A 13,323-nucleotide genomic window follows, 5' to 3' on the forward strand; every position below is an offset into this window, starting at 1 on the left:
AGTCCTTTCAGGGCTTCCTCAATCACATGACTAGTTTATAACATTTATCATGCCGTGGAAGCCAGGTTAATCTACAATGTCAGATATAATTTGAATTCTCAAGTGATGAGAATAGAGACTTAGATCCCAAAGGGATAGCACAAGGCTCCAGAGCCTTCATGATTTATCCTTTACTGGGATTTCCCAAGCAAACCTAAAGGCTTTGTCAAGGTCCTGTGAAGTAAAAAGAGGAAGGTTTAACCTTCCTTCTGGGTCATACCTCCTTATGAGAGTCAGGATCTTATTAGGGAGGGATATTCATCAAATTCTTTCTTCCAAATGGTATTCTATTTGAATCTGATTCAAATGGTAATCTGTATCAGTCTTTTAGTACTCTGCTAAAAATGGTTCTAAACATTCTCGTTTAGATCTCTGTCCTAGTTAGTTTTCTATTACTGTGAAGAGACACCATGACCAAGGCAACTTATAAAACAAAGCATTTAACTGGAAGCTTGTTTTAGTTTCAGTTTCAGAAGGTTAGTCCATGTTCATCATGACAGTGAGTGTGGCAGGCTCCAGGCATGGCATTGGAGGAATAGCTAAGAGCTTATATCCTAACCTGCAGACAGGAGGCAAAGAGAGAGAGCACAGGCTGGGCTCAGAATGGGCTTTTGAAACCTCAAAGCTCACTCCCATGTGACACACCTCCTCCAACAAGACCACACCTCCTAATCCTTCCTAAACAATCCATCAACTGAGAACCAAACACTTAAGTAAGTGAGCCTATGCGGGGGTGGGGGCAGGGGGCGGGGGGAGGGCAGGGCATCCTCATTCAAATCACCATAATCTCTAACTCCTGTCCTCATGGCCTAGCAGTTAGCAGTCTCGGTGGTGACTTCCAGTCAGTCCTTGGCGGTAATTGCCCACTCATTTCTTGAAATTATAGATAGGTTCACAAATTATTCTTTCACTTCTCTTTTTATTGTGTTCTTTGATTACAGAACAATATTGAACATGTACCTATCAGAACTCTGTGCTTTTCTTAGATAATCTACTTACCTGTGGGATGAGGTTTCTCCTCTCGTAAATGTAGTAAAGGGACTAAAGACACACAGATCACTAGACACAGCCAATTCGCTTCTGGGGGAAATAGACACATATAGATTATTATAGAATAATTAGATGTTGAAAGGCAAGGTAGGCATCAAGCTATAGTCAGGACAAGACAGGGGTGATACTACATTTCTGACACTAGATAGATAGATAGATAGATGACAGACAGAAAGATAGATGATAGATTATAGATAATAGAAAGACACATGATAGATACATAGATAGATGATAGATAGATAGATAGATAGATAGATAGATAGATAGATAGAACAAATAAATCAAGTCACCACATTAGGCTCTCTGTCTCTCTGTCTTTGTCTTTTTCTCTGTCTCTTTGTGTTTGTGTCTCTCTGTGTTTCTCTGTCTTTGTCTCTTTGTCTCTCTCAGTCTCTCTCTCTCTCTCTCTCTCTCTCTCTCTCTCTCTCTCTCTCTCTATCTCCCTCCAACCCCGGGGGGGAACTTCTTAAACTGCTGCTAAAGAGAAGCAGAAGGACTTGTATCTGCCTGAAAAACTCAAACACGGTTTGTGGCTTCTGGCACATCTGGAGCATATTAAACAGGATTCCAGTCACACACAAACATGGCTCAAGAAACAATTCCTAGATGTCTTAAAACTTCAGCCTAAGGCTTTGCTGCACACTGATAGGGTAAGACTCTCTCAGGCCAGCTGTGAAATATCCAGTGAGAGCTGTGAGCATCGTGAAGATTCCAGAGGTCGGATTGTGCTGAAACTCTCCAAAGGTCCAGTCAACCAAAGGTATAAAACTCTTGGGGGTGGGGGGGTGCCTCAGCCATGCACGCAGAAAGCAGGATGATCATGCTTTAAGCCCGGGCTGCCTTTTTTCTGGGGTAAGGGCTTCTACAGACACATCCTAACAAGGCTAAACCTCATCCAGAACATTCTGAAGCACCGACTTCAGCCAACAATAAGAAATCACAAATGTTACGGTAAAATGAAAATAAGGCAGGAAAGGAACAAGGATCCCTTTGCCCCACCCCCATCAATAGAAGCACACCTAAAGATAATATAGGTGTTTAAAGTAGGAGACAAAAATTACCAATTACCAATAAAAAACGTTCAAGGATTTAAGAGTAAAGATGATATAATGCACAAAGGTGTCAGTCAGCTTTAGTTGTCAACTTGACATACCTGGGAAGAGGGAACCTCAATTCAGGAATTGCTTCCATTGGACTGACCAGTGGGCATGTCTGTGGTGCATTCTCTTAATTGCTGATTAATGCAGGAGAAGACAGCCCACTGGGGCAGTGCTATCCCCAGACAACCCACTAGGGGCAGTGCTATCCCCAGACAGCCCACTAGGGGCAGTGCTATCCCCAGATAAGTAGGCCCGTGCTGTATAAGAAAGGTAGCTGAGGCAGCCAGAGAAACAAAGCAGAGAGTAGAGGTCCTCCATGGTTTCTCCCTTTATTCCTGTCTTGAGTTTCTGCTTTACAGCCCACAATGATGAAATGAGCCTCCCCAAACCCCACCTTCGATCTCAGTAATCATCACAGCAAAAGAAATACAAATAGAACAGTCAGAAACCTCTGCAGAACAATAAAAAATATTTTTAAAAATAATCAAATGAAAAAAAAAACTATGATCTAAAAATAAAATATCTGAAACAGAAAGTTCACTGGATTTAACAGAATTCGAAGCAACATAGGGGAAAGACAGCGAATGGACACACATCACACACACACACACACACACACACACACACACATACAAACATCCAGCCTCATTGGCTCAGTGGCTCAGTCAACAGCTAGGAGACAGCAGGTACATGTCACCAGAGTTCGGAAACTCTGGGTGGCAGGGGAAACGTTTTTGAAGATTAACATTATTTATTTTTATTTTATATATTTGCGTGTTTTGCCTGCATGCCCATTTGTGTATTATGATGATGTTTGGTCCCTGTGAAGGCCAGAAGAGGGAGTTAGGTTCCTTGGAAATTGAGTTCTAGTGAGCTGTCACATGGATGCTGAGAATAGAACACAGGTCCTTTGTAAGAGCAGGGGTGGTCTTAACTGCTGAGCGATCTCTCCAGCTCAACTCCGATTTAAAGGGATTTTTAAAATTTTTATTTTAAACCAGTAAGTCTTAGAAAGTCACAATGAGACATTTTAAATCACACCTCTTTTTTTCATGATACAAATGATAAATTGTATTCATACAGTAAATAAGTATCAGCTGTCAACACACATCCAAAACCATCCTACCAGCGTTGGGACTGAGAAACAGCTGGGTGACTTCTTTCAGGATGTGAACGGGTATGTGCCTGCGCAGCACACATGGCAGTGGCCAGTGGCGTCATAATGTGTGTAGCAGGTAACAGGGACATGAGCTGGATGAGCGGTGGAAGGAGGGGGCCCAGTGGCTATTGGGGTGGGGCCTCAGTCAGAGGCTTCTTGCTTTCTGCAGCAGAATCACTGTCCTTTAAATCACATTGAAAACCTGTGATAAAAGGAAAAATTAGAAAATGAGACTAGAGGGAAGAAAATGTTACCTAACCATGGTCAGGCACTAAAGGGCGAATCTCAAAATGATTTTGCTGTGTGAAAGAAACTAGAAATAACGTAGTGTGTAGAAGAGCCATCTGCCTATATATAACATACTCTAATCACATTCCTATAAAGAGCAAGAGCGGGGCGACGCTATCTGTGGCAACAGACATCAGAATAATGGCTGTCCTTGTGGGATGCATCACTTTCTGAACAGGAAAGAGGGTGTAGGGGACCAAAATCTCAGTGTGCGTGTGTGTGTGTGTGTGTGTGTGTGTGTGTGTACGCACGCAGGTGTATGTGTGAGTATAGGTGTATCTGTGTGTCTTTGTGTGCAGGTGTGTGGGGGGGAGGGGTTTTTCTTAGGAGCCATCCAACTTGTTTTTATTGAGACAATGTCTCTCACGGGAGTCTCATTGATTTGGCTAGACTAGCAAACCAATGAACTCCAGGGATACGTTTGTTTCTACCTGTCAGTAATGGGCATATAGGCCAGCATACTATCTCTGGCTTTTTACCTGGGTGGTGAGTCGACTCACGTCCTCATACTTGTGGGGACAGACACTCTACCAGCTGAGCTATCTCCCCTTGTTAAAATGTCAGTATCTTGGTAAGGGTATGCCTATTGCTTATGTACATGTCTCTGTTCACTGCACTGTGTTCTTAGGATCCACACATTGTATGTATATAGCTCATTGATAAAAAGAAACTCAAAAAATAACATATCGTGAGGGCCCAGACTGGGATGCAACTTTCTGTTTATTTGGAGTTCTTTTGTGGCCAAGTAGAGAGGCTTCCTGCAGAAGCCTCTTTGACTTCAGTGGGCAAGAACTGTTAGTATTTGGGCCTAACATGGGAAAAAGAGCAATAGAGGGAATAATATTGAGGTGATAGAAATGAAAACTTCTAGCATCTTCTAAAGGTCATAAGAGCCATCCTTCTTTGTGTGTACAGGTTCTGAATAAAACTGCAAAGCAGTGAATGCTCTCTTCTCTTTCTCTTTCTCCCCACATCCTATGGTGATCACTAAAGCCCAATATCACTCCTAAAGTCAGAAAGCTTTATGTTAATCTTTCTTCATATTGTTTAGAAGCAAATTCTATTTTCTTTTTTATTAACGCCAATTTACCCCTTTTTGCTTATCCTCCAGGTGAGTATCTCTGGCCTCAACATATGAATTCTGCTGGAAACTTAAACTGGATAAGCCCTAGCAAGATGCTGTGGAGAGGAAGTGAGGATAGGATCCTTTGGCAGAATGCTTGTGAAGCATGCACAAAGCCAAGCCCTGGATATTATCCCCAGCACAGACATTGCATAAAGACAGGCATGGTGGTGCATGCCTATATTCTAGGACGGTCAGGAGTTTAAGACCATCCTTAGTTACATATTGAGTTTGAAGCCATCCTGAGCTACAGGAGACCCTGTGTCAAAAAAAGAAAAAAAAAAAAAAAAACCATTACTTCAGGGCTGGAGAAAGGGTTCAGTGTTAAAGAATGCTTGTTATTTGTACAGAGGACCTGAGTTCAGTTCCCAGTACCCACATGGAGTTGTTCATAAGAGCCTGCAACTGTAGCTCCAGGTGATCTAGTGCCCTCTTCTGGACTCCATAGACACCTATACTCAAGTGTGCATAATGCACACATAGACACACATACACATAATTTCTTTGAATCATAAGAATAATTTTTAAGTTACTGAAGAAAATTCCAGTGGTCAAGTTCTTGGGGGCAATGGAAGACAGAACACATGGTCTGGTAACGGCACACTTCTGGGATTCCTGCCTGGATGGGACCATATTACAAAGGAGAAATAGCACGGCCAGATATGGAGGAGAACTCAGGAGACAGAGGGGTGCATGGAAAGCCTCAGAGGGGCTCAGTCAAGCATAGAAACCTGTGGGTAGACAGAGACTAAATCTGGGATGCTAAGAGACAGGAGTAATAGGGCATTTAAGATGTTGTGAGGCAGGGAGGACTTTGTTGTCTAGGATGGGGAGAAGAGAATTAACTGATGCTAAGGCCAAGTGAGGAGCAAAGATAATGAAGGATAACCCATGTCTGAATGGTAGGATGTCTGTAGACTTCAGTAGATGCTAAGGAATACCACTTAATTCCTAGAATAACATTTTGGGTCCAACAGGGCAGGAGAGAAGAGCCATCTGCCTCCTCATCATGTTCCCAAGGCTGTCACTTTCCAACAGCAGATGTCTGACTAAGGCGACACATTCCCCTCTTGGTGGATAACAGCCTCTGCCTCCCCAGCCCTGCTGTGCTAACAAGCTTATCAAGGCTTTGAAACTGTCACTGTCTTTAATATTAGCTTGGATCTGCAGTTCCAGCAGCAATAAAGTCCAGAGCTGGGGGATGATCATTGGGCCACTTGACCACACCCAACCTGGGCTGTTCCCTGAGGGCACGCATACTCAGGAGGAAACTACCTGCTTACCCCACTGGGCTCTGGACAGGTAACAGGGCTGCCTGCTGCTGCCTGCTCGGAACTGTCCTGCTTTACTCCGCCAGCCTACATGTTCACTGTAGGTTCTGGCTGTTGGGTGTGTCTCCTGTTGCAGGAATAGAAGGTAAAAAGGAGCACAGCCTGGGCTGGTGGCATTTCCAGCCTTGGGGCAATGAAAAGAGAGATACTAAAAGAACAAACAATGCCTGAACTATGGAGGCAGAGGCAGGAGGATCTCTGTGAATTCAAAACTGACGTGGTCTACATAGTGAGTTCCAGGACAGCCAGAGCCACATAGTGAAACCTTGTGTAGTGGTTTGAATAGGTTTGGCTCCCATTCACTCATGTGTTTGAACGCTTGGCCCACAGGGAGTGACACTATTAGAAAGTGTGTGGGGTTGTTAGCTCATGCATGGGAGGCAGGCATGGATCCTGTTGGGCTGTGTTGTAGTGCATGCATGTCTGCCACGGCTCAGTTGGCTGAAGTCCCTCACGGGTAGAACTCTTGAGTGGACCCAGAGGCCAATGGTCTTGTCCTCGGGCTTCAAGATATCGTTGGGGACCTCAGAAGAACAGAGATGGAAGGGGGAGAGAGAAAGGGTGCCCCAATAGCACCCTGTGGGGAAGAGACTCTTTGTTACTTGCTTGGCTGAATCGCTGGCTGCTCAGCTAGCTTGCTTGAAGAGGTGGCCTCTGTAGCAGGAACGCAGAGAAGCTCTCCATGGGAGACTCAATGGTGGCTCAATACTTGGAGGGCCCTCCACAGTTCTCCATGGCAGGCCCCAAAGACGCAAGGAAGTCCATGGTTCCAAAAGGGTTTATTGTCATGGCGAATGGTAGATGGATCTTGCTGTACTCTCTTCCCCCCCCCTCCCCCGAAACTCAGGGTGGACCTGACTTAAATAGGGAGGGAGGAGAGAGAATGATCTGGGAAAGAATGCTTAATTGACTACGCCCTCTGGCCTTCAGGTATCTCATTAATATGGAAATCTATTGAGGCTGATCAGCCTGTAGTCATGCCCTCTACCTGTGGAGGGGCTGGTAGGGCCATTGCCCTACATGACTGGAAGGCACAGATCAATGGAGGTCTTGGGGCAGGGGAAAGGGGGCTTCCTGTCAGGAGCCTGGGTTCTATGGGAGTGGTCAAACAGTTGTAGTCCCATTAGGGTCTGGGGTTCGAGGCCTGTGCTAGACTAGGAACCAAGGTATCCTTTCAAGGTCCCACAAAAGTGTGTCCTTGTCGAAATAGGTATGGCCTTGTTGGAGGAAGTGCGTCACTGTGGGCATGAGTTTTAAGATCCTGGTGCAAGCTTACAGGAAGCCAGTTTTCTCCTGCCTGCCTTCAGAAAAAGAGGTAGAACTCTCAGCTCCTCCAGGCTCATATCTGCCTGGATGCTGCCATGCTCCCTCCTTGATGATAGTGGACTGAACCTCTGAACCTGTAAGCCAACTCCAATTAAATGCTGTCCCTTATAAGAATTGCCTTGGTAACAATGTCAATTCACAGCACCAAAACCCTAACTAATACAGTGGGCTTTGCCAGTCTTCTCAACAAGATGTAGACCTCTCCGCTCATTCTTTAGAGCCATGCCTGCTTGAACACTGCCATGCTTCCTGCCTTGATGATAATGGACTGAACCTCTGAACCTGTAAGCCAGCCCCAATTAAATGTTGAACTTGTAAGAGTTGCCTTGGTCATGGTGTCTGTTCACAGCAATGGAAACCCTAACTAAGACACCTTGTCTCAAAATAATGATGAAACAACCTGACTCAATCAGTAATGTCAGTGATGAGGGCTACAAGAGAGAAGAGGAGCATTGGAAAGACAATTAATAAGAAGGTAGTAGCAAGGGTGGAGGGACCTAGGCAGGAAGCAGCTTTTCTCAAGCACTGAGAAAGAGAAACCACGGCTGCATTAGATGAGCAAGGGCTCAGGAGTCACTGGGGAAGTTGGACACAGCATCACTGCAGTCAGGTTTACTCGAGGGTTTTACACAGGGGTTCTGATGTCAGAGGACAGTGCTGTCACAGGAGAGGCAATCACAGTGAGAAAGAAAAGGGACTGCATTCAAGATGCACAGAGGCAGAGTCAAGGCCCAGGAGGCAAGAGCAAGGGCTGGGGCTGAACTGGCAGAAGGTGCCAGAAGAACTGAGCTTGCAGGCATCTGGGAGGCCCCATGCTTCTGAATGATGTGCACACGAAGGTGTTACAGCTCTGGAGAAGCCCCCAGGAGCAGGGGTGAGTGATGTAGGAAAGGGAGAGAGGAAGATCCAATTTCCCAGATTAGGTCTTCAGAGGCAGAGGTGTGGGGGACAGAGAAGGAAGACCGAGCTTGGGTCCTGGAACCATAGGAAAGGAAGAACATTCTTAGCACTCTGGAGGGTTCTGTAGCTCTTCAGGCTTCCAGTCTACAGCTTTGTCCAATACAGGCCCCAGACGACTTAAAAGTCTTTGAAATTAATTCTTTGACTTAAGGTGGCCCTTTGATATCCTCACCTTGTAAGCCAGCTTGGCTCTGCAGAAATAACAGAAGTAAAACACAGGGTGAGGTAATATCTTATGCATGCCTCTTTCTACCATTCATTCATTTATCCCCGCCTTCATTTATACATTCTACAAGCTAGGTTCTCAACACAGAAACAGTATCTCCATGAGGTTATGCCCTGGCCTAACCGAACAGGTTCAGAACCAAGATGGACACCATGGCTTTGCTATGCTTTCTGCCTTCCAGTCAGGAAGTCCTTGTTCTAGTTTTATTTCTGTTGCTGAGAAAAAAAAAATAATCCTGGGCAGAGGGTGGGGGGAGTAAGTTCTGGAAGAAATGATTTTTTTTTTGACTTACAATTCCAAGTTACAGTTAAGTATTTCAGGAAAGTCCAGGAGGAAACTTCAGACATCACCTACAAAGTGAAGAGCAAATAGATTAAGCACACCCTTGCTTGTCCAATGTCATCTAGCATCTCTTACACTGTTCAGGACCCCCGTCTTAGGGAATGGTGCTGCCCACAGTGGAATGAGATTCCCTTTATCAATTAACAATCCAAACAACCCACAATGGGCATGCCTGAAGCCCAACCTGGTCTAGATTATTTCCCCTTGAGACTCAATTCTAGGTTGTGTCAGGCTGGATTTCATTTATAGTCCAAACTAAACTACTATGAAATAAGTCCCCAGAGCATCAGATCTGGTCCCTGTACTGTGTTGTTTCTTGTGTGTTTAATTTTGACAGACATTTCTTACTATTTGAATACCCTTCAGCACCCACCGTGGGGCGCCCGCACACTTTTCCGGGAGGAAGTGTCTAGGACGTTTCTCAGCTCTGCTAACTTCTCTGAAGCAGGGCTGTTACCAGGGGTCCCCATCCCTGCTTTACCAGATCTAAAGTGCCACACTACTCCGTGGTGTCCAGGGCTAAGGCTGAATAGGAGGGACCTTGACTTTTCTTTCCGGCTTGTCCGAGTGTCATCGCCTTTTGGGAACCTCCCTGATACAGTGTACAGTCAGAGTGCCAGGAGAGGGCTCCTCAGAGAGGGCATGTGCCTGCATCCTCCCAGTGTAAAGGCCAAAGCTCCAGGAGGGTGGGCGCCCGCGGTGCGCTCCCAGAGCCAGGCACCAGGCGTCGCCGTCGCCCCTCGCAGCGGCAGGGCCCCGCCCCCGCCGAGGAGCCGGAGCTGGAGCCTGAGACCTAGCCCAGTGCTGGTGGCGGCCGGACCTGGCCAGACAGATTTCCTGCTCCTCTGTAGGGCTGAGGGCTGCCGGCTGCGGGTTACTGGTTACGGGCTACGGGCTACGGGCTACAGGCTGCGGGCTTCGGGAGAAGTCACCGGCGGCGTAGGCATCTCACTGCCCACGCGCGTCCCCACGACCCTCCCTCGCGCCGGCGGGGACAGCGAGCGCCCCGGAGCGGAGCGCGACGGGCGGGTGCCCGGGAGATGCGGAGTCGCCACGGAGGAGCGATCGGCGCGACAGCACCGGTCCCTGGGAGGTGAGTGGCGCGGTGAGGGCGGGTGGGTGGCCGTGCTCCCGGTGCATATTGAGCAGACCGGGATAACTTGGGCCACTGCCAGGGAGGGACGGGTCGTGTCCCGGAGCTGCGTCCGAGCCAGGTCTTTGCCATCCTCCTTGTGTACAGGATACTATCAACTGGAGACCTTGCGACCCCGGCTACCTGCCCAAGGCGCGGTCTGAACTTGGCTACCACCTCGGCAGCTCTCTCCATGAACAGCTACACAGAGGGTGTGTGCGGGTGGCGACCGTGGGAAGAGGGCAGCAACCCAGGGACGTGTGTGAATGCAGTGGAAATGGGAGGGGGTGCCAACCGGTGTGTTGAGGGCTGCGCACGCAGGGCTTGAGACTGGAGCTTTTCCAGAAAGTGACTCGAGTTGCGCCAACTCCCGGTGCAGCGGGGGCGCTGCGGGATGCTGGCAACCGGTCTAGGGCCGGGTGCCTTCCCAGGCAGGCGTCAGTTGGGGATTCATGGTTGAGGAGGAGAAACCTGGCAGGTAGCTGAAGTCTGACTCCAGGAATTGCAAGTCCATTGGGGAGAGGGGGCGGACCTGAGGAGGTCTTGAAGCCAAAGGCCAGTGGTACCCATCTTGGTGTTTCCTGGGACCATCTGGGGAAGGCTGGGAGACCCACAGGGTGATGAGGTAGAGCCAAGCCTGAGGACTAAGGTCTGGACCTGACCTAAATTCTTTCCAGTCATGAAGTATCATTCTAGAGGGGTTAGAGTGTGATGTCTGCAGGTTTCTATTGAGTTACAATGACTCTGTAAGTGTTGGAACCTCACTAACTACAAGAAGAAAATGGAGCCTTGACTATGCTGGAGAGTTTGAAGGAAGACCAGCAAAGGGTGCTCAGATGTTCTAGAAATGACTGTGTCTCTTGCCCAGTCAGTAATGTCCTTGTACCTAAATGCCTCGTGACCCAAGGTGCCTGGACACCTTTGCAAGGATGTTTATGCATTTATTTTCCTACAACGTAAAAACCTACGCTTAGTTAAAGTGGAGCTGAGGAATGAGGGTGGGAATGGTTTTCCAAAGCTGAGGGACTAAGCCAAAGGGGGCATGAAACAGTGAGTTAGTTGCTGGTGGTTGCCAAGGTCCCTCAGCTTTCAGGACAAAGACAATAGGCGGAGGCTGGGACTCTCAGTGCAAGTTCAAGGCCCTGGGGAAACAAAAGGCCAGGTGTTGGTTTGCCTAAAAGGTGGGGTCCACATTGTCAGGGAGAGAGTTTCTGTTTCCTAAATGCCAGGTTGGGGCTCAAGTGCTTGTTTCTTGGGATTAATGTTATCTGTGATCGTCACTACCCCCTCAACACAACCCGACAGTTTTCTGGTTTGGAAGTTGGTAGCATCGTTTGGCTTACTGAAAGGCCAGGACACTGGATAAACTGGATTTCATAATCCAGACAGAACCTCTCAAGCAAATGAGCCTTGAAGTTTCAGTAAGGGAGGTGTTGTCCTTGGATGCTTCCTGGAGCCCCTGTCTGGTCACAAGGTTAGAAGAGAGCTGGCCATTGGTTCCCAGCCTGGAAACTCGTTCGTCTCCGCTGTGGAGGCACACTCGGCCCAGCAGTACTCCTCTATCACCTCTGAGATAGCCTGGAGGAAGACTTGAAACTCTGCCCTTGAAACTCTGTCCTGGGAGTGATCTGCTCAGCTCCAGGCATTCAACATGCAAATCTTTTAACCCAGAGGAAGTGCAGGGAGGTATGGGAAGGGGCATGGATCCATTTCAGTAGGTCAGATTGTGCTTCTGTGCCTGATTGTCCCTCCTTGGTCCTCATGGCTCCATCTCTGAGGACATTTATTGAAACCATGCCCCTGCTGGTCAGAGACAAATTTGTAGGCTGAGGTATGTTCTGCAGGGCACCTGGTATTTTCTTCTAGGGCAACATCCTCACCCCTAGCATGTCCTAAATCAAAGGGGTTCCCTTCAACGCCCCTCTACCCCTGACTCCACACACCTACCCAACTTCTAATGTTTCCTTCAGCCTTCGGAATGCACTAGCCTCCTTTCTGCTTCCAAAAGGGATGCTGAGCAGGGGCTTAGGACAGGACTGTGAGCTAATAAGTGTTTGGAAGCAGTCTCTTGCTGGCTGCTATTGAGTGGAGAAACTGGTGATGAAGTAAGACTCTCTGGAGCATGTGTGCTTATGTGTAAGGCTCTCTGGAGCATGTGTGTTTGTGTGAATGAGCTTCTGTGCTTTCTATAGATGTCTGTTGCGATGTATATTGATGAGCACTGGATCATGGAAAGAGGAGGCAAACCATAAATGAGATGCAGGGCCAGTTCTTAAGAAGATACCGAATCAAAGAGACCCTACAGGACTTCCCAAGGGGGCAGGTTTGAAGGCAGTGGGGGAACTGGAACTATACGAATTCTCTTCCCTTGCTGATTCATTTTCTCATGTATGGTGTTTGGGTCTCACTTGGGGAGGCTCTGCTCTGAAACAGAAGGGAATGTAGCTGTTAGAGGAGAGAGAGTCAGGCCTCTCAGCACCTGAGAGTCACTTGAGAAAGCCCTGTGCAATGTAGGTCATCGTTGACTTGCTGTTTCCTAGCAAATAAAGCTGTGGCCTGGTCTCCCCGAAGGCCCTCCAACTCTCTAGACCATAAGACATGGAGCCTGTTCAGCCTCCAGCTCAGTTTGTCACATGTCTTAGCCTTCCCAAAACCTCTCTGCCAGAGAGTAATCCCTTTTTCCTCTTGGTTCTATGGAAGAACATTTGGCCGTATTCTAAAGTACTTGTTCAAGTCTATTTTAGGTTTCTAGTTGATTTGTTTTAACAGTCCAGCTCTTCTACCAGGCTGTCAATAAAGGGTATGTTTCTGAGACCTTGGACTTTGGGTTTAGACTTGGATTTGAATCCTGCCTCTGGTGTGGTCTTATTTAAAAGACTTAAGTTCAGACAATGATGCTCACTCCTCAGGAGTAGACTGACCATCACTACTTTGCATGGCTGCTGGGATGGGGTCAGAGGATGTGCATACATTAGCAAGCATGTGATCAACACCCAGGAAACCAGATATGTTTCCTAAAATACCTAATGCTATATACATCATACATGATTAAAAAAAAAAAAAAAAAAAAAAAAACCAACAACATGGAACCAGGGAGATGGGAAAAGTGGGAAAAGCATTTGCCTTATAAGCAAGATGACCCAAGTTCGAGACCCAGACCCTACAATAAAGCATGTGGTGCTGCACACTTGTAATCCCAGCTTTGGGGAGGCAGAAACAGGTGCATCTCTTGGACTTGCAGAGTCTG

At 47.3% G+C, this 13,323-nt stretch overlaps 1 protein-coding gene across 3 annotated transcripts in view; it reads left to right on the forward strand.

Moving 5' to 3' along the window:
* Positions 1-9,738: 9,738 nt before the first annotated feature.
* The window catches only part of Ptpre (protein tyrosine phosphatase receptor type E), a 148,739-nt gene continuing 145,154 nt past the window's right edge, over positions 9,739-13,323 (forward strand). For all 3 annotated transcript variants that reach the window (XM_034508050.2, XM_076912289.1, XM_076912288.1), the window contains exon 1: positions 9,739-10,037. Coding sequence is in view for 1 of the 3 variants with exons in the window: in XM_076912288.1 (XP_076768403.1) it covers positions 9,985-10,037 (53 nt within the window). In the remaining 2 variants the exon portion in view is untranslated. The remainder of the gene's footprint in view (positions 10,038-13,323) is intronic.

Source organism: Arvicanthis niloticus, chromosome 1 (assembly GCF_011762505.2).
Source record: "Arvicanthis niloticus isolate mArvNil1 chromosome 1, mArvNil1.pat.X, whole genome shotgun sequence".
Lineage (NCBI taxonomy): Eukaryota > Metazoa > Chordata > Mammalia > Rodentia > Muridae > Arvicanthis > Arvicanthis niloticus.